This window comes from Dendropsophus ebraccatus, chromosome 14, assembly GCF_027789765.1.
Source record: "Dendropsophus ebraccatus isolate aDenEbr1 chromosome 14, aDenEbr1.pat, whole genome shotgun sequence".
NCBI lineage: Eukaryota > Metazoa > Chordata > Amphibia > Anura > Hylidae > Dendropsophus > Dendropsophus ebraccatus.
The window spans coordinates 37,088,045-37,107,432 of NC_091467.1; the positions used below are offsets into that span (position 1 = coordinate 37,088,045).

A 19,388-nucleotide genomic window follows, 5' to 3' on the forward strand; every position below is an offset into this window, starting at 1 on the left:
TCCAGATGTGCATCGGATAAAAAAGCATTTAAAGGAGATCTCCGGTTAAGAAAGATTTAACCCTGTTCATTACCCACCCAAATTCTAAGCTTGTATGTAATAGGTTTCTATTACATGAATTGTCCGTTTGTCTGCAGCACATTCTGACTCACACCCTGAAGCTGCTGAAAACCCTCACTTCGTGGTCCACTCTGTCTTGACTCTGTTGTCCTTCTGCTACCTTCTGAGACAGAGGTCAAATGATCGATTTAAAGTAGCCTAAGAAACTTAAGGTAGACACATTTGCTAGAAGTTCCATAAAATCCATTATAATTCCATTCACCGCTACTTTACAAGTGAAAGAGATGAAGAGGCAGAGTACGCCGTGCTGAGAGCATCTGCTTCTTTGTTCGGCAGAAGCCTCAGCACCCGGACCCCCACTTATACAGACCCCTGACATGTTGCTATTTGTTTATATGGTAAAAGAGGGGTCTGTGGAGCCTCATTTACGAGTCTCAAAACACAGGAATATCCGAATATCCCTCCAGGGGAGGAAAGCCTATTGCCAAAGGGGTGACTCCCAGTGGGGAGATCACCAAACTACCCTGATACGTACCCCCTTAAGTCCCACTCAGTTGCGAGTATTGGAACATAAATAGGGAAATACCAGGGTGGCCCCTTTTGCGTAGGATTGCGTAGGATTCTGGCTAACAGGGGCAATGAAAAATAGACTCCACACTGATGAGGGGCAACTACCCCGAAACGGCTGTCTGTGGATGGATCCCTGCCTTGGTAAACCCTTGTCATGTCGCAATACTCGCCACAGAGTTAGACTTTGCCGCGAAAGGGGTCACCCTGGTATTTCCCTATTTATGTTCCAATATTCGCAACTGAGTGGGACTTAAGGGGCTACATATCAGGGTGGTTTGGTGATCTCCCCACTGGGAGTCACCCCCTTGGCAATAGGCTTTCCTCTCCTGGAGGAATATCTGGCTATTCCTGTGTTTTGAGACTCGTAACTGAGGCTCCACAGACCCCTCTTTTGCATATTTAAATTTATAGGGGGCAATGTATCAATGGAGACTCTTTAGTGAGTACTCAATTTGATTGTTTGTCGCTGGTCTCCCTGAGCTCAGCGATTGCTGTGTTTTGTTGGTCCAAGTTAGCCATTGCCCTTGTTAGCCAGAATGTTTTGTGTTAAGGATCACCACTGGAATCTTTGAAGACATAGCATAGTGATTGGTTTTACTCGATTATTCCCTATGCTTTGCTTAGTTGATAGATAAGAAGATTTAACATTTACAGCAAGGGGAAAGTGCATGGGTTGCTTAAAGCAAAAACTGTTTTAGGCTACAAACCCAATTGGCGGATCTGCAGCGAGTCCCCTCGCTGCGTATTTGCAGCGAGACTCGTTGCAGATCCCGGCCCTATACTTTTAATGGCAGACAAACACCTCCCGCAGCCCCGGCCGCCCGATCCCCCAAAACCCCCCACACCCCGCTGCCCCGATCACTCGCACGCCCCCCCCCCAATCGCCCCCCTGAATCCCCATCAAGGGGGGGGGGCGATCGGGGCCGCCTGCAGCCCCTTTAACACCTCCTGCAGCCCCGGACGCCCGATCCGCCAACCCCCCACCCCCCGCTGCACCGATCGCTCGCACGCCCCCCCCAGTCGCCCCCCCCCCTGCATCCCCATCGGCGGGGCGTGCGATTCAGTGCTGCGGGGGGCGTTTGGGCGGCCGGGGCTGCGGGAGGTGTTAAAGGGGCTGCGGGCGGGCGGACGGCTGGCTGGAGCATATACTTCACCTGGTCCCCGCTCCGGCTTACTGAAGACTCCGGGAACCGCCGGAGCCGGGATCAGGTGAAGTATCAGCTCCGGCGGCCGGGGGGGGATGTACATCCCTGCTGCGTGTTTGTCTGCCATTAAAAGTATAGGGCCGGGATCTGCAGCGAGTCTCGCTGCAAATACGCAGTGAGGGAACTCGCTGCAGACCCGCCAAGTGGGTTTGTAGCCTAAAAGATCAAAGTGAAACCAGTAATCTGAGCTATGGGCATGGACCTTACTGACAATTCTTTTAAACTATGATGGATATATAGTAACAGTGTTTTACTTAGGCAGAAAAAAATCCATGTCATGGTAAATACTTTTGTGACAAGTATCTCAGTGACAACCTTTTATTGGCTATACAAAGAATATATTTTTTTTTACAAGTTTTCGAATTAACCCTTTGAGGACCAGGCCCAAAATGACCCAGTGGACCGCGCAAATTTTGATCTTAGTGTTTCCGTTTTTCCCTCCTCCCCTTCTAAGAGCTCTAGCACTTTCAGTTTTTTATCTACAGGCCATGTAAGTGCTTGTTACAGGAATAGTTGTACTGTGTAATGGCGTCATTCATTTTACCATGCAAAAGGACGCTGGTTGACCTCAGGGAGATCAACCAAAACACCGCAGAGACACCATCACGTGTCTCAACGTCAGTGTATTCTAGAACATTGCCCCCTGGGAAATCGAATATGCAAAAGAACACTGCAGAGACACCATCACATGTCTCAACGTCAGTGAACTAGCCAGACCTTCCCTCCGGGAAGGAACAACCAAGCCAAAGCGTTCTCCAGTCAAGGAAACCACCTCAGCAAGGTATCCATCCACAGACAGCTGTTTCGGGGTTTTTGCCCCTCATCAGTGTGGAGTAGGTTTCTGGCTAGTGGGAGCAATGACTAGTAAGTGCATGCAAAAGGACGCTGGTTGACCTCAGGGAGATCAACCAAAACACCGCAGAGACACCATCACGTGTCTCAACGTCAGTGTATTCTAGAACATTGCCCCCTGGGAAATCGAATATGCAAAAGAACACTGCAGAGACACCATCACATGTCTCAACGTCAGTGAACTAGTGATCTTTTGCATATTCGATTTCCCAGGGGGCAATGTTCTAGAATACACTGACGTTGAGACACGTGATGGTGTCTCTGCGGTGTTTTGGTTGATCTCCCTGAGGTCAACCAGCGTCCTTTTGCATGCACTTACTAGTCATTGCTCCCACTAGCCAGAAACCTACTCCACACTGATGAGGGGCAAAAACCCCGAAACAGCTGTCTGTGGATGGATACCTTGCTGAGGTGGTTTCCTTGACTGGAGAACGCTTTGGCTTGGTTGTTCCTTCCCGGAGGGAAGGTCTGGCTAGTTCACTGACGTTGAGACATGTGATGGTGTCTCTGCAGTGTTCTTTTGCATATTCGATTTCCCAGGGGGCAATGTTCTAGAATACACTGACGTTGAGACACGTGATGGTGTCTCTGCGGTGTTTTGGTTGATCTCCCTGAGGTCAACCAGCGTCCTTTTGCATGCACTTACTAGTCATTGCTCCCACTAGCCAGAAACCTACTCCACACTGATGAGGGGCAAAAACCCCGAAACAGCTGTCTGTGGATGGATACCTTGCTGAGGTGGTTTCCTTGACTGGAGAACGCTTTGGCTTGGTTGTTCCTTCCCGGAGGGAAGGTCTGACTAGTTCACTGACGTTGAGACATGTGATGGTGTCTCTGCAGTGTTCTTTGCATATTCGATTTCCCAGGGGGCAATGTTCTAGAATACACTGACGTTGAGACACGTGATGGTGTCTCTGCGGTGTTTTGGTTGATCTCCCTGAGGTCAACCAGCGTCCTTTTGCATGCACTTACTAGTCATTGCTCCCACTAGCCAGAAACCTACTCCACACTGATGAGGGGCAAAAACCCCGAAACAGCTGTCTGTGGATGGATACCTTGCTGAGGTGGTTTCCTTGACTGGAGAACGCTTTGGCTTGGTTGTTCCTTCCCGGAGGGAAGGTCTGGCTAGTTCACTGACGTTGAGACATGTGATGTCTCTGCAGTGTTCTTTTGCATATTCATTTTACCATAACATGTATGATGGAATTCCAAATATATTATTTATGAAGATATAAATTGGTGAAATCGCAAAAAAGAATGCAATATGGTAACGTTTGGGGGGTTCCTGTGTCTACGTAATGCACTATATGGTAAAAGCGACATGATACCATTACTCTATAGGTCAGTACGAACACAACCATATGCAGGTTTACGCAGATTCTCTAATGTTATATATTTTTTTTAAATGAAATCCTTTTTTTTGGCAATTAATTCTAAATAAAATGGGCCTATTGTGACGCTTATAACGGTTTTATTTTTTCACCTACGGGGCTGTATGGGGTGTCATTTTTTCCGCCATGATCTCTAGTTTTTATTAATACCATATTTGTGAAGATCAGACGTTTTGATCACTTTTTATTAATTTTTTTATATATATAATGTAACATAAAATCGGTAATCCGCGCACTTTTTTCCCTCTTTTCGTGTACGCCGTTTACCGTTCACCATGACGCTTGTTATATTTTAATAGATCGGACAATTACGCACGCTACGGTATATTATATGTTTATTTATTTATTTTTATATGTTTTATTTATATAATGGGAAAGGGGGGTGATTTCAACTTTTATTGGGGGAGGGGTTTTGGGGTAGTGTGTTAGTGTTTTTAACTTTTTTTTTTTTTACACTTTTGAAGTCCCTTTGGGGGACTTTTACATTCACTACTTGGATTTTTACACTGATGAATACTATGCCATAGGCATAGCATTGATCAGTGTTATCGGCACTCTGCTCATTGAGCCTGCCTGTGCAGGCTCAGTGACCAGAGCGCCGATCGGACCGCACGGAGGCAGGTAAGAGACCTCCAGCAGTCCGTTTTACCGATCGGGACCCCCGCAGTCACACTGCGGGGGTCCCGATCGGTAAGTGACAGGGGACTCCCCCTGTCACTTACACTTAAACGCCGCGGTCGCGCCGCAATCGCGGCGTTTAAGGAGTTAATGACACGCGGCAGCGCGATCGCTGCAGCGTGTCATTACCGGTGAGGTCCCAGCTGCTGATTGCAGCCGGCCCCCACCTGCTATGAAGCGCGCTCCGCTCCGGAGCACGCTTCATAGCCGGAGAAACACCCAGGGCGTACAGTTACGCCCTAGGTCGTCTGGGGACAAGACTTCCATGGCGTAACTATACGCCCTGGGTCATCTAAGGGTTAAAGACTTTGTTGTTCAACAAATGGAACCGTTTTCACCGAACCACATAAAGAACTCATTCTCAACCAATCACTTTGTGTTTTTTACATGAATAGACAGGCGCTGGTCTATTACCGAGCACCAGCCGGGCATGAAGCACGCCCCCCCCCCCAAGTGTAATGAAACCCCTTCCCCTCTGTGACGCGGCTCTATTGATTCTAATGGAGCCGTGTCAGAGAGGGGAGGGCAGGTTGTCACCACACTGGGGGCCGGCAGGTCTTTCTACAGTGCTTCATGCCCGTCCGGTGCTCGGTAATAGACTGGTAACTGTGTGTGAGGGCACTATAAGAGGAATTAACGGTGTCTGGGCGCACTACTGGAGCAATTAGCTATTTGTGGTGGTTTAATTGTGGCACTATGGTGGGAATTAACTGTTTGTGGGGCACTATGGTGGGAATTAACTGTTTGTGGGGCACCATTGGGGGAATTAACTGTGTTTGGCTGCACTATTGGGGGAATGAACATTTTGTGGGTCACTATATTGGGAATTTGTGGGAAAGTGCTGGGCCTAAGGTGAACTGTAGATATGGCATGTGGGGGCATGTTTTGTGAATATCCCAGGGCCCATGGTACAGTTAATCTGCTACTGGCGTCCTTGTCATTTCTGTAGGTATTGCCCTTGATGCTTCTGCCATAGAGGAGCCAGCATACTAGGCCACAGCCCAGCCATCCCCATAGGATGGTGGTACATGTGTCAAGGGTGGTACGTGCAGCAGTGACGTAGATGCCTCCCTCCCTAAACTTTCCTATCCTATACTGGCCCTGTACTATCCTATGCTATTCTAATGAGCATGTTAGACGCCCCCCCCCCCCCCACACCTTTTTTTTTTTTTGTAGTATGGGACACATCTGTGAGCATGCTCTGTGGGCAAATTCCAGGAGAATTGGGAGCGACAGATATTGTGTGTACCTTTGTTATCTATATACTGTTGTCACTTGGCACTGTACTCCTGTCTGTGTTGATATGAAGGGCACTGCTGGGAAATGTTCTCTACAAAAGGAAGTCTCAGCTTAGTTTTAAGCCTCTCCTCTTGTACAAACAACCACCAAACTTATGGACTCCTTTTGTAGGAATTTTCATCACTATTGGAACCCAGCACCTTCCACTGCAACAATGCAGGACATGTACCCATATATTGCCAACAAGCAAAATTTCAGTACACTGCTGGACTACAAAATTACTGACCCTTTTTCATGTACATCCTCAAATGCGGTAAACATGATATAATGTTTACAAAGCCCTACAGGGATTTACATTGGACATACTGGACAACAATTAGGGTGACTCTACAGACACACTATAAGTAGGATTCTTGACATCCTGTATATGCTTTGCTTTTCTCAGCTGTTCATCAGAGTCCTTGCACCCTGCCTGTTCCCCTCCCCCAGCACTCCTACCATTTTTCCACCCAAAGCTTGCAGAACATCTAATTTCACTGCAGACTATTGCTCAATAAGTGAGGTTGCAGCACCTGTTTCATTATTTATCACATGATAACAAGCTGTAAGCTCACCTCATTCTTACTAAATGTCCCCATAATGAGAAAAAAAAAGTGTGTGTGTGTGTGTGTGTGTGTATATATATATATATATATATATATATATATATATATATATATATATATATATAAATCTGTGTATATGACAGGAAACTGGTAAAGCAGAAGGGGCTGGTCAGAGGTAGTGACATCACTCTGGACACTAAATTAAGCCAAGTCTCCTGTGACATCGGAGGATGTGTTGGAGTGAGAGGGAGAGAGGAATCAAGTAGCTGGAGACAATACACATTTATGGTGCGTTCACACCTACAGGATCTGCAGCTGATTTTCTGCAGCAGATTTAATTTAAATAACTGAACACAGCATCAAATCTGCTGCAGATCTGCTGCAGATCCTGTAGGTGTGAACGCACCCTTAGCAGTTTTTCTACTGTATATTCGGTTTCCTGTCAGGAGTGAAGCATGCAAGTACTATTAGTGATTACATTATACTATCAAAGTGTATGTCTTGGGGTGATAATTTTATTTAAATACAATATTTTGATACAGAAATACCCATTTAATTGTAAGTTTTTAGTATTCTCCACAAATTTTTATTTACACTATTTACTGTGCTGGTCTAAAGGGGTTGTCTAAGATTAGAAAAGCATAGTTTCTTTCTTGCAAAAACAATCCTCCGTATACTAGCGAATTTCTCTCCATCAGCTCAACAGAAAGAAATCTGTCAATTACAGGCAGGAGGGTAGAGCATTTAAAGGAAAAGTACGGCCAAAACAATAAATCCAGGGGCCAGTAGGGGGTGCGGGAACATAAATAAAGATAAATAAATATAAAGAATCAATACTTACCAGACCTGCATCACAAGCTTACTGACCACCACAGAGCACCAGTTTCTCCTTGGTTCCAGTGTTGTCACAACCTGGTGGGAAGGGCCTCCTCAGCCAGTCAGTGACTGTTGCAGTGTCCCACCTCAGTTACTGACAGGCTTAGTGAGCATACCTAAGCCTGAGTCATGACGTTATACGACTGGGAGCTGCAGGAGGCCAGCAGGTGTCTGGAAACGGTTAAGCAACGCTACGGAGGCACAGGGATGGGTAAGTATCGGTTCTTTATTATGTTCCCACACCTCCCTAGCAATCCTGGATTTTTTGTTTTGGCTGGACTTCTACATGAAGACATGAGGCTTTCAAAATATAGCATTTGGACAGCATCTAACAAAAATATTTTTATCTTTTTTTTTGTGTTCCCTGGTCAGGCAAGAGACTGATAGTAACATGGCCTGCTATGCATCGAGTCCAGATGACATCTCCCACTATTCAGCAATTAATGGGCTTGGAAGTCCTACTAAATGGGAGGAGCAGCAAAAGCTCTTGGCTCTGGAGCAGACGTGTGGAGTTTTCAGAGTAGATTTGGGTCAGATGCGTTCATTGCGCTTCTTCTTCAGGTGAGATTAAAGTGTACGTTAGAAGCAACAATACACAAAATTCTGGTAATTATATTCAATAATAATTTTTTTGTATCTTATTGAGAAATTCTAATTTTGTTATATACTACATTGGCATATTTATGAATTATACAATGTATGTCAGTGCACTATATCATGCAGTTTAATATACGGAATAAAGTCAGTTTTGTCCTGAAAATTTATACTGAAGAAGTATTTAGCCATGTGGAGTAATGTTCCAATTGATCACTATGTGGTGGATAGGGGATAAGTTCTTTTAAAGCAGAATACCCCTTTAAAGGGAAACTGACAACACGGATATACATTTATCTGTGCTGCCAGTTTCCAGTAGCCTATCACACAGTTGCCTTCAGTGCTGCTCTGTGATCTGGTGTGTTGGTAAAAAAATATTTGTTTCGGGTTGACAGTGTTATAGAGGCAGGTCCCTTTAGGCGCCCCCCCCCACCCCCCCACCTCCTTCAGACTGATTGATAGCTGGCTCAATTTGAAATCCTGCACAACCAAAGATGAGTCTGCTGGAAATCATTGTAGAGGAGACACCATCGCATGTGGTGGTGGTGGTCTCCAGTCAAGGAAACCACCTTCCAACATGCCAAAGTAAAAAATGACAGGACTTGGGAGGTACCCAAGCAAGAGATCCATCCACAGACTGCTGTATCAGTTATTTGCCCCTGATCAGTGTGGAGTACGATTCTAGCTAGTGGGAGAAAAGCCTAGTAAGCGCATTCAAGAGAATTATGGTTGACCTCAGGGTGATCAACCGAATCACAGCAGACACACCATCCTGTGTTTCTCAGTGTCAGTGAATCTGGGAACTCAGCCCTTTGGTTTTCTTGACTGAAGACTCCCTTTGGCTTAGTTGTTCCTTCCCGGTTCAAGGTCTGACTAGTTCGCTGATGTTGAGAAATATGTGATGATGTCTCTGCAGTGTTTTTGCATATTTGATTTCCTAGGAGGCAAGGTTCCTAGATTCACTGATGTTGAGAAACACATGATGGTGTCTCGTGTTTTGGTTGATCTCCCTGAGGTCAACCATCATTCTCTTCATTCTGCAGGAGGTGGGGATTGCCTGGAGACAGAATGGTGGCATGGTTGGGTGAGTCTACTGTGGAGAAGGCAGTGTTACAGACCTCTGTGACATGGTAAGTGAGAAGTAAAGATTATTTACCAGTGCCAGCACTGAAAGCGCAGTGCAGCGCTGAAAGTATGCATTCAGGCTACTTGCACCACAGATACATGTATTTCTGTGGTGTCAGTTTCTCTTCAAAGTGTCAATGTCGTAATAACTTTAAAAATCTAAATCAACAATAGATGTAAAATAAAGCAAGTTTGCAATTTGCACTCATTATTTTATTTAAAATTATTTGTTATCATGCTGTAAAACTAAGCTATGCATACCAGAAATCCAGGTCCAGTCTTGTACTGGTTGAAAAAAAAACACACTAAACACATGATGTCTGACCTGTACAGAGAGTCACGGCGCAATGTGTCCATCAATCGCATGACTGCCTTCTCTGTAAGCACAGATGACATGGGAAACACAGGATTTTCTGTGTTTAGACTCTTTGAAATGAAAAAAAAAAAAAAGGGCAGAACACAGGAAGTGCCATGTTCTCCATGATAACTAAAAGTAATGAATGTAAATTTGAGAACTTGCTTTATTTTACATCTACTGTTGATTTAGGCTTTAAAGTGTCACTGTCGTTATAACTTTCAAAATCTAAATCAATGGTACATGTCAAATAAAGCAAGTTTGCAATTTAACTTCATTATTTTTGTTGTTGTTATCATGCTGTAAAAGAAAGCTGATCTTACCAGGTCCAGTCTCTTGAAGGAAGATTTTCTGATTTGTGTGGGATGAAATAAACAGACTAAACACAGAAATTCGGGCCAGTACAGAGAGTCCACGGCTCAATGTGTCCGTCAATGACATGACTGCCTTCTCTCTGTGAGCGCTCAGATCGCCTGGGATACACAGGACTTCCTGTTTCTGACAGGAAGTGCCGTGTTCTCCATGATAACTAAAAAATAAATAATGAATGTGAATTGCAAACGTGCTTTATATCACATCTACTGCTGATTTAGATTTTGAAAGTTATAATGACAGTGACACTTTACGCTTGTGACATTACTGCTTGCTTTGAGATTGGCTAAAGAAAAAAAATAACAGAACACGTACTGATATTTCCTCCCTGCTGCATAGACCTTCAAGTATATTTTACTTCAGCAAAAAAGACTGTGGCTAAGATTTTGCTGTATAACTCCTACAAATTGCTACATTGTATATTTCATAGAGAAAAACTTCTGATCATGGAGGGTCCCACCTTTTGAACCCCCATGATCCCAAGGACAGGGACCCAGGTCTCCATTCAGAACAGGTTGACATCACACATGCGCACCACAACAACAGTCATTCTCTCTGTGAAAGCTGCCAGATATAGCTAAGAACAGCGTTTCTCCATCTCCATCCCCATTTATGGCAGTTGCCATAGAGAATGTATGGAGTTGCAGTCACACGTGTACATCACTTCTCAATTCTGATGGGAGACTTGAATTCTTGTTCTTGAGATCGATGGGGTCCCAAAGGTTGGACCTCTCGATCACTTATCCTCTGTTCTTTATCCTGTGGACCATGTGCACAATATAAAACAAAACAATTAAAACAACTGGAAAAAAACATACATACAATTGAGCTTTCTTATTTTTTTTTTTTAGTGATGAAACTGGTACTAGTGGACAGTTGGTAATAGCCAGCAGGGAAAGTCAGTACAAAGTTTTCCATTTTCATCATGGTGGTCTGGGAAAGTTATCAGAAGTCTTCCAGCAATGGAAATATTGCCGTGAGGCACAACTCAAGGAAAAGGTGAGATGCAATTAAATTAGAAAACTGAATTTAAGTTAAAGGGTTGGTCCAGGCAGAACACTTTGGAGGTATCTGCCTGTGAAGGGGCTGATTGGTTGGGCAGGTCTGTGATGTCACAATCCCAAACCCACCATGGAGATTAGAATGGCATAATATCGGTGGTGGCTTGGAAGTAAAGAGGGTGAGTGCCTGTTCATTTATTTATTTTTTACTTGCTCCTTGGGTATGTACCTAAAAAGTGTCCTGCCCAGGAAGAGCCCATATGATGTGAATGTATCGCCTTGATTTATTATTAATATTATTATTATTATTATTATGCATTCATTATTTTTACTAATTGGAGGCAGATACTAAAATGTTTCTAAATGTTATTAAATTATTTGTACATTATTATTGGGGCTGTCTAGCTTGAGCTGCTTTTAACAGCATTTAGAGATATGCTTTATTGCAAGCTTTACGGACATAGGTACAATAATCTATACTCTTATTCAGCCTACTAGCCAAATTGAAGATTTCATGATTATATTATTTTATTTTATAAAAATACGTAAAAAAAAAGCACGCAGCCAGGTTTGGTCTTCAGAACAAAGCCATGTTTTTTTTCAATCTGTCCTGTCTTATTTTCTGAAAAACTCAATACTTTTGAACAATTTGCAAAACATTAATTTCAGAAATGTCAAATTCTCTGTTTTTTAAGACAGATAGTCATGCCACATAATAAGTTAAAGGCAATCTGTCAACACCTGGGCCCCATCCGAGGTGCTGTGTTGTAGTTGGCAGTTCTATTGTGAGCATGGTTCCTTTCAGTAATTCGTCCATAGATTATGCAGGGGTCTCCTATTGTAATGAAGAGTTAAAGAGGAGTTGTGGCTCAACGTTTGTGCTGCACTCTAGCACACCTCACATCACCTTTCTCCTCCCTCTCCTTCATGAATAATCTCTGTTGCCTGCCTCCTGCTCGCTCTTGCCATCAGCCAGTGCCTCGGAGTGTTTATTTCCATCATAAACTGTCTGTGATTAGTTATAGTTGTGTTAAAGCTGTGGTGTAGGGGTAACTCGCCTGTCAAGAGATTTACCCCTTGGCCACAGCTTTATCTGGTTCAGGTAGTTTATGTCTGAAATAAACACTTAGAGACACAGGCTGACATTGTGAGCATGCAAGAGGCCAGGCAGCAGAGATTATTCATGAAGAGAGTGGAGGAAGCAGTGATGAGGTGTGCCAGAGTGCAGCACAAACGCTGAGACACAACTCCTCTTTGACTCTTTATTACAGTAGCAGACCTGAGTGCATAATCCACTGCACGGACAAATTACCAAAAGGTACCATAGTCACAAGGAGACTTCCAACCACAGCACACTGTCAGCAGCCTGGGTAGGGCCTTGGTGCCGACAGATTTCCTTTAATAATTCACATTTACAATATGTTTCCTGTTAGCATCATTTGGTAAGCATTCTTTTAACTCTTTAGGATGTTAGAAGGCTAAGAAGTATGTAACCTGCTAAAGTTTCTCTATAGTGCTGTGTCTATGATATTAGGAGTTTATTCCCTATGCTAATAAGTTCTTTTGGTGCACTGGGGGTGGGAATATCAGCTTACCCGCCCCACCGACTGGGGCAGATCAGTGCACTGGGGGCATTAGTCCCATCCCAGTACACCAAAATGACTTATTAGCATAGGGAATATCACAGAAACATGTAGGCACTGAACAGGATCAAAGTGTCAGGGAGTGTACATTCCGTAGGAGAAGTTTACCAATTCAATTTATTCAGTAGACAGCAGTATTACATACATGGATATTTGTCATGTATGTAATACAGGACCTGATAAAAAGGGTTACTTCTGAATAAATTGTTAAACTACTTCTACAGCTTGCTAACTCTCCAGTGCCGAATCTGACCCTTTGATGCCATTTAGCACCTTTAAATCCACAATTATTCCGGCATTCTCCTCCTGTAATCTATACTGGTGATCCAGTCCTTGGAAAGCCAGTAGACGGCTGTATATCAACTTATGCTACTTGTGGTGCTGTTCCTGGAGTATGATTCCCTAAGGTAAGCAGTACCCCCATAGTCTTCTTGCATTCACCATGTGGATTTTGATGCCTCTTCTTTATCGGGGTGCTTTTTCAGGTGCTAAATTGGGTTTGCAAAGGAATTGAGGGCAGAACCAGGAATGCTTTTAGCATTGGACCAGGAAATTAAAAATGTAAAGTAAAATAAACTTTATAACACAAAATTTCTAATTTTCACAAAGAAAATGGGGGGGGGGGGGCAGGCGTGTTATATGCACCCTGAAATGTGTTATGCACATTCTCCTGAGTATGGCAGTACCCAATATTTGACCATATACTGTTAGGGTACACAGCAAGACTCAGGAGGGGAGTTGCAAGGCGTATGGTGCCTAAAAAATGGTTCCAGCTAAGTTTGTACAAAATATGCAAAATGGCATTTTAATTTTTTCATTTTTATGACCTGATTGTAACACATTCTATCAAAATCAAAATCTCACTATGCCCTATTTAAATTCCTTCAGGGGTAAACATATATTAAAACCATTAGTTCATTTTTTTGGAATGACTTTTTTTCTTAAAAACAGGGAATGTCAAACATGGAAATATGCAAATTTTTTTAAAATGTTTGCTAAGTTGTTACAAATAAAGGTATCTAACAAAAATTTTTCACTAAAAGTGCAACTAAAAAAACTATTTCTGAATCACTTGGATAAGTTAAAGAATCACAAAGTTATTAGCCCAAAAGGTGAGAGAGGTCAGATGTCAAATGTTTTCATTGGTTAGGATCTGAGTATTCAGTCCGTGACAAATCAGAAGAAAGAGTCGGGTGAAGTCTGCGCAGACAGACTTTCAATGCAAGTCTGTGTGTCTGTCTAGGTCGCAGACACAGAGCCAGAGAAGAAGCGCACTCGTCTACAATCAAACAGGGACTCCTTTAAGGTTAAAATTAACCTGGACCTTAAGGGGTTAATCTTGAGTCTTCTATAGAATTCTCTTATTTACTTCATTGTAGGTTACAGAAAAGACATGCCTACACTTCTCGATTCAAAGACCAAGTGTTCTGTCATCTGAATCACATCCTGAAGAGGGTATTTACCAAAAACTGAATGTAACTAGGTGGTTGCAACACTTCAACGAAGCAGGACAGGTGGAAGAAGAATATAAACTACGAAAGGTTAGAATAAATACAGAAATATTGGACATAGATATTAAAGGGAATCAATCACGCTAAAAACGACCGTAAAGCTAAGGAAACGTGCTGGTACATCACCCAGCACGCTTCCCAAACATATCCTTGTAGCCTGGTTCCGATGTAGATATAAACCGCAAACTTTGTTTAATAATCTCCCGCGCTGTATTTAAATTACCAGCTAAGTAGTCATCTGGGTGTGTGGCTGGGTCAGCTAGTCATGGTCCTGGGCAGGTCCCGGGGCTGTAATCACGCCCCTCTGGGCGTGTTGGAAATTGCTGCATGCTGACGTCACCCGGGAGCCAGCATTGCGCATTGGCCACGCCGACGTCTCTACTACGCCGCACAAGCGCAGTACAGCGGGAGAAGACGCTGCTGTACTGCGCCTGCGTGGCGTAGTATGCCTGCTATGGATGGAACTATGTTATACATTTTTGTATCCATTTATTTAAATGTAAACTTTATCAATCTCTATGCATGTATCTCGACTAGCTAGTTCCTGATATAGTGTGCACCAGCGGTTTGAAGATTGATATATTTTATTTATGCCTAACTTTTTGTTCTGTTCTAGGCAATTTTTTTTGGTGGTATTGAATCATCCCTTAGAGGGGAGGTGTGGCCATTTCTTTTTGGATATTACAGCTGGGAATCTACGTCAGAAGAACGTGAAGCTCTGCGGGTTCAGAGAAGAGAGGAATATGCTCAGATCCAGAACAGAAGGTATATATGCGAATGATGTTGTTCTTAAACATTGTAGGTGTAAGAATAAAGAAGTAATCAGTTCTAAATATTGAAGGGGGTTTCAGAGAAAAACTTTTTAATGGTGCGTTTACACCTACAGGATCTGCAGCTGATTTTCTGCAGCAGATTTCATTTAAATAACTGAACACAGCATCAAATCTGCTGCAGATCTAATGTTTGTTTATAAAAACAAAAAAGAAAGGAATACTTACCATAATCCAGTAACCACTATATATGTAATGCTTATTAAGTAGTAAGTTATTAAGTTATTCTTTTATTATTTTTGTAATCCATGTCTAAGGGTCCTATTACACTGGCCAATGGGGGCCCGATAATAACTGTGAACGAGCGCCGTTCTGCTAGTTTACTGGGCCTATTCCACGACCCGATTTATGGTTTAACAAGGGCTGCATGGACATTGCAGCCCTTGTTTAAACTTTATACATTACCTATCCAGGCTGCAGTGCTCCTTTTTTGGTCTTCTTCTCCCCGGGTCCCGCACGCTGCAGCCTCAGAGCGGCCTGTCTGAGCTGACAGGCCGATCAGCCAATCACTGGCCGCGGCGATCAGACAGGCCGCTATGAAGCTGGAGCGTGCGGGACCCGGGGAGAAGAAGACCAAAAGAGGAGCCCTGCAGCCTGGATAGGTAATGTAAATTGTCAGCCGCCGGCCGCGCTATTACACGTAGTGAAGCGGGATCGGTGCCCTACAATTATAGGTTCAAAACTGTATTGACGATCAGCCGATGATCGTTGTCATCGGCTGATCGTTGTATTTATTACACGGAGCGATGATTTGCTCAGTGGAATAGGCCTCTAACTGTGTCACTGTCATTATAACTTTCAAAATCTAAATTAACAGTAGATGTTATATAAAGCAAGTTTGCAATATACATTCATTGTTTTGTTTGTTATTAAAACAAAGCTGAACTTACCAGAAATCCAGGTCCAGTCTCCTGAAGGCAGATTTTCTGGTAGAAAAAAACAGACTAAACAAAGGAATTCCGGCCAGTACAGAGAGTCACTGCTCAATGTGTCCATCAATCACATGACTGTCTTCTCTCTGCGAGCGCTCAGATGGCCTGGGATACATAGGACTTCCTGTTTTATGACTGTTTCCTGTTTTTTGAGAAAAAAAAGAGTTAGAAAACATGAAGTGCCGTATTTTCCCTGATAACTAAAAAAAAATAATGAATGTATATTGCAAACTTGCTTTATATCACATCTAATGCTAATTTAGATTTTAAAAGTTATAACGACAGGTACACTTTAACAATTCAGCCTGTGCTGTGCTCCGGCTCCAGGAAAAAGGACAATACTGGTTTGCCCAAGCACAGCTCAGGCTAAGTCCGAGTGCAGGGAGAGCTGTTGATTTGTAGCAACTGTCTCTCCCTGTGACCAGGGATAAAATAATCGAAAATAAACTTTGGGTGTTGTTCCCCGAAGTGAAGTGCCCTCCATCTCTACTGCTCTGTGCATATGTCAGTGAGTGTGTGTGGTCAGTGCTCTTTGCCACACAAAGATGAAAGACAGGCAGATAGGCAAGACAGGAAAGAGAGGCAGCGTGCCACTGTTTCTCCGGTCTTTCTCTATGCGTCTTCCATTCTCCTCCTTGCGTCACAAAATGTTTTATGACACAAAGGGGGCAAGTCTGCCTCTCCTCCTTATTGTTTAAGAGTTTCTCTCAGCAGGTTTGTGCTCTCCTATCTCAGGGTAGCATAAACTAGTGACAGAATAAACATACAGAATAATGGATCACTCACATTGTTCTGTGCAGCTGATTCAGAGAGATCCTCCTAAATAATATGGACAATAACTAGTCCTCTTCATTATGTGCATGAACTCGGTAGTCCTTATTATTCATGAGAAGCAGAAAACTCCACCCACCAGCTGCTAATTGGCAGTTATGTATCCATGCTGCATATAGGCAGTCAGCTGTCAATCAGCAGCTGGAGGGTGTGTGGCAAGAATCCCATTCTTCTGCATATTAGGAGAACGGCTGAACAAAATTATATAATACACCAATCTGTTCAGCATTTCTCTCACTAGTTTATGCTGCCCTCATTTAAGGCACCTTGAACCTAGTGACTGATTAAATATCTTATGACCCTGCCAGGAGGCTGTACGTTTCCTCTCAGAGTAATAAAGACAGGCAGTATATAAGTAAAGCATTATATAAGTAATAAAGCAAATAATAAGAAATAAAAAAAAAATAACCTAGAATCAAAATAAAAGTGAGCAGAAAAAAATAAAACCATTTTTAAATGGTTTTATTTAATAAAGTAAAACATACAAACATTGAATTGAGAATAGACGTAACACACCTGGGTTATGCGACAACTAGGTTTTTGTAAGGGTTATGTGCATTCTACTATTAAATGGTCAACAAATAGTATGGAAATAGCCATTATCTATCTTCAAGTGCATTTTGTGTATAGTACATATGTATCTCTATCATCAGATTGTCCATGAGCCCTGATGCCCAGAAATCTTTCTGGAGGAATGTTCAGTTTACTGTGGACAAGGACGTTGTGAGAACCGATCGTAGCAATCAGTTTTTTCGAGGAGAGGATAATCCCAATGTAGAAGCCATGAGGTAATAACTCATTCAGTTTTGTACACAAATCATGTTTTGCCTTATTCTCTATTAGTTTCTAAATGCACTTTATCTATGCTTTGTTTCTTTATTTCTTCCTTACAGACTGTTTTTTACAGTCCTTAGTAGAGTCCTGTGTCATGTTGTGTCCCTAATAATTTACATGGTAACCCAGATAGGAATTTTATTGGTACATTTAGTAAATATTTCCCTATGTGAATATTGATGGTCTATCCCGTACTTTCGAAAAGTACAATTTTTCGATCAGTAGGGACCATCAATTCTCTTATCTTGGGAATCAAATCGATTGCAGAGTCCCGACATTAGCTATGACAACCGGAGGCCTCCAGAGTCAATACTAGGGAAGTCAATCGGACTCTGGGACTACACCTATTCGTAATACCAAGGGACAGTCTTCTATCTCTACTTATAGAAACAAGCTGCCTTTTACTGAGCTGAAATTCTTTCCCACAAACTCTTTTTATTCAGCATTTATTATCTGTCCAGGTCTTGCAGATGCACCACACATTGAGGATATGTTGCTCTGCATACTGATGCTATTACAAGCTATAGTGCCAATCTTGTTAATTGCTGTAAGACATCAATTATTGGGAATTGTCTCAAAACCTCATCCCATAGCACCATCTACTGGCCAAAGATAGTAACCACCACTTCTCCTGTTCACCTGCAAAAGTAATAACCTTCTGGGCGATGACGAAAAGTAAAACAGTAAAGTTCAGGCCACCAATGCATAGAACAGTTCTAGAACAAAGCACAACCTGAGAGATAGATATGGTTAGTCCTGGAAAGGGAACATCTAGAAGTGTCCCATGTGAACACATTAATTCAATATGAACCCATAGATATTCATACCTAAATAGCCAGTATAGTGCCGAACTGTGAGTAAATTCCTGGATCTGTTTTGCCATTAGTAGGTTTTTATTCTAATGCCTCAACAACTATTCTTATCCTAGGAGGATCCTTCTAAATTATGCTGTATACCGCCCTGGAGTGGGCTACTCGCAAGGAATGTCGGACCTTGTCGCCCCATTGCTGACAGAAGTGCTGGATGAGTCTGACACATTCTGGTGCTTTGTTGGCCTTATGCAGAATACGATTTTTATCAGCTCGCCCTGTGATGAAGACATGGAGAAGCAATTGGTAAGTGCTTCCTGGCAGGGGCGTAGCTAGGAATAATGGGGCCCAATAGCAAAAAACTGTATGGCGCCCCCTGAATCCTGTATGTCCCCACCCCACATAGATAGACAACTCTCAAACACACACAATGAGGCACATATATACACACACACAGAGGCCCCATTTACATATATACAAATACACCACTGACCTATACACATTTACACTGGAATGTGATTACACTAGTGATAACATATACACCATAAATAAACCATATACAGAAAAATCATCCCCCAAGTGTAATAAGAACCAGAAATATTATCTGCAGCATTTTCTTTTAGTGGTGGGTTCTTTTATTAGAGCCCAGCATTAATAGGAACTGCTGCAGAACATCTTTGGGAGCAAACCTGTCAATCACTTGAGACACTGCTGACATACACAAGCACACACATATACACCACTGTTACAGAGACTACAGTATATACATATATAGCCACAGATACATGCACACACTTACATATCCATATACCCACAGATACATAAATACACTCTCTGACATATACATATATACACAGATACATATGTACACACACTGACACACATACACAGCACAGGCTTCCCCCTTGTTCTGTAGTAGGCTGATCCTTACACAGAGGTATTGAGGACCTTTGGGTCATGTGATAAGGTCCTTCATCCCTCTCCTTCTGTGTGTGCAGGACCTGGCAGGTCCTGCTCCTCTGTCCCTCTCTTTCTAATGTGCAGCGCGCTCACCCTGCACTACAGTGAGCGGGCT

General features: G+C 42.9%; 1 protein-coding gene across 6 annotated transcripts in view; it reads left to right on the forward strand.

Annotated features, from left to right (window-relative positions):
- Positions 1 to 19,388, forward strand: part of TBC1D16 (TBC1 domain family member 16) — a 53,024-nt gene that overhangs the window by 21,922 nt on the left and 11,714 nt on the right. For 5 of the 6 annotated variants that reach the window (XM_069952919.1, XM_069952916.1, XM_069952921.1 and 2 more), the window contains 7 exons: positions 7,849 to 8,037; positions 9,114 to 9,200; positions 10,774 to 10,921; positions 13,946 to 14,107; positions 14,694 to 14,842; positions 17,324 to 17,458; positions 18,433 to 18,619. In XM_069952919.1, the coding sequence (XP_069809020.1) occupies positions 7,849 to 8,037; positions 9,114 to 9,200; positions 10,774 to 10,921; positions 13,946 to 14,107; positions 14,694 to 14,842; positions 17,324 to 17,458; positions 18,433 to 18,619 (1,057 nt within the window). The remainder of the gene's footprint in view (positions 1 to 7,848; positions 8,038 to 9,113; positions 9,201 to 10,773; positions 10,922 to 13,945; positions 14,108 to 14,693; positions 14,843 to 17,323; positions 17,459 to 18,432; positions 18,620 to 19,388) is intronic. The other variant, XM_069952918.1, reaches the window with a different exon arrangement.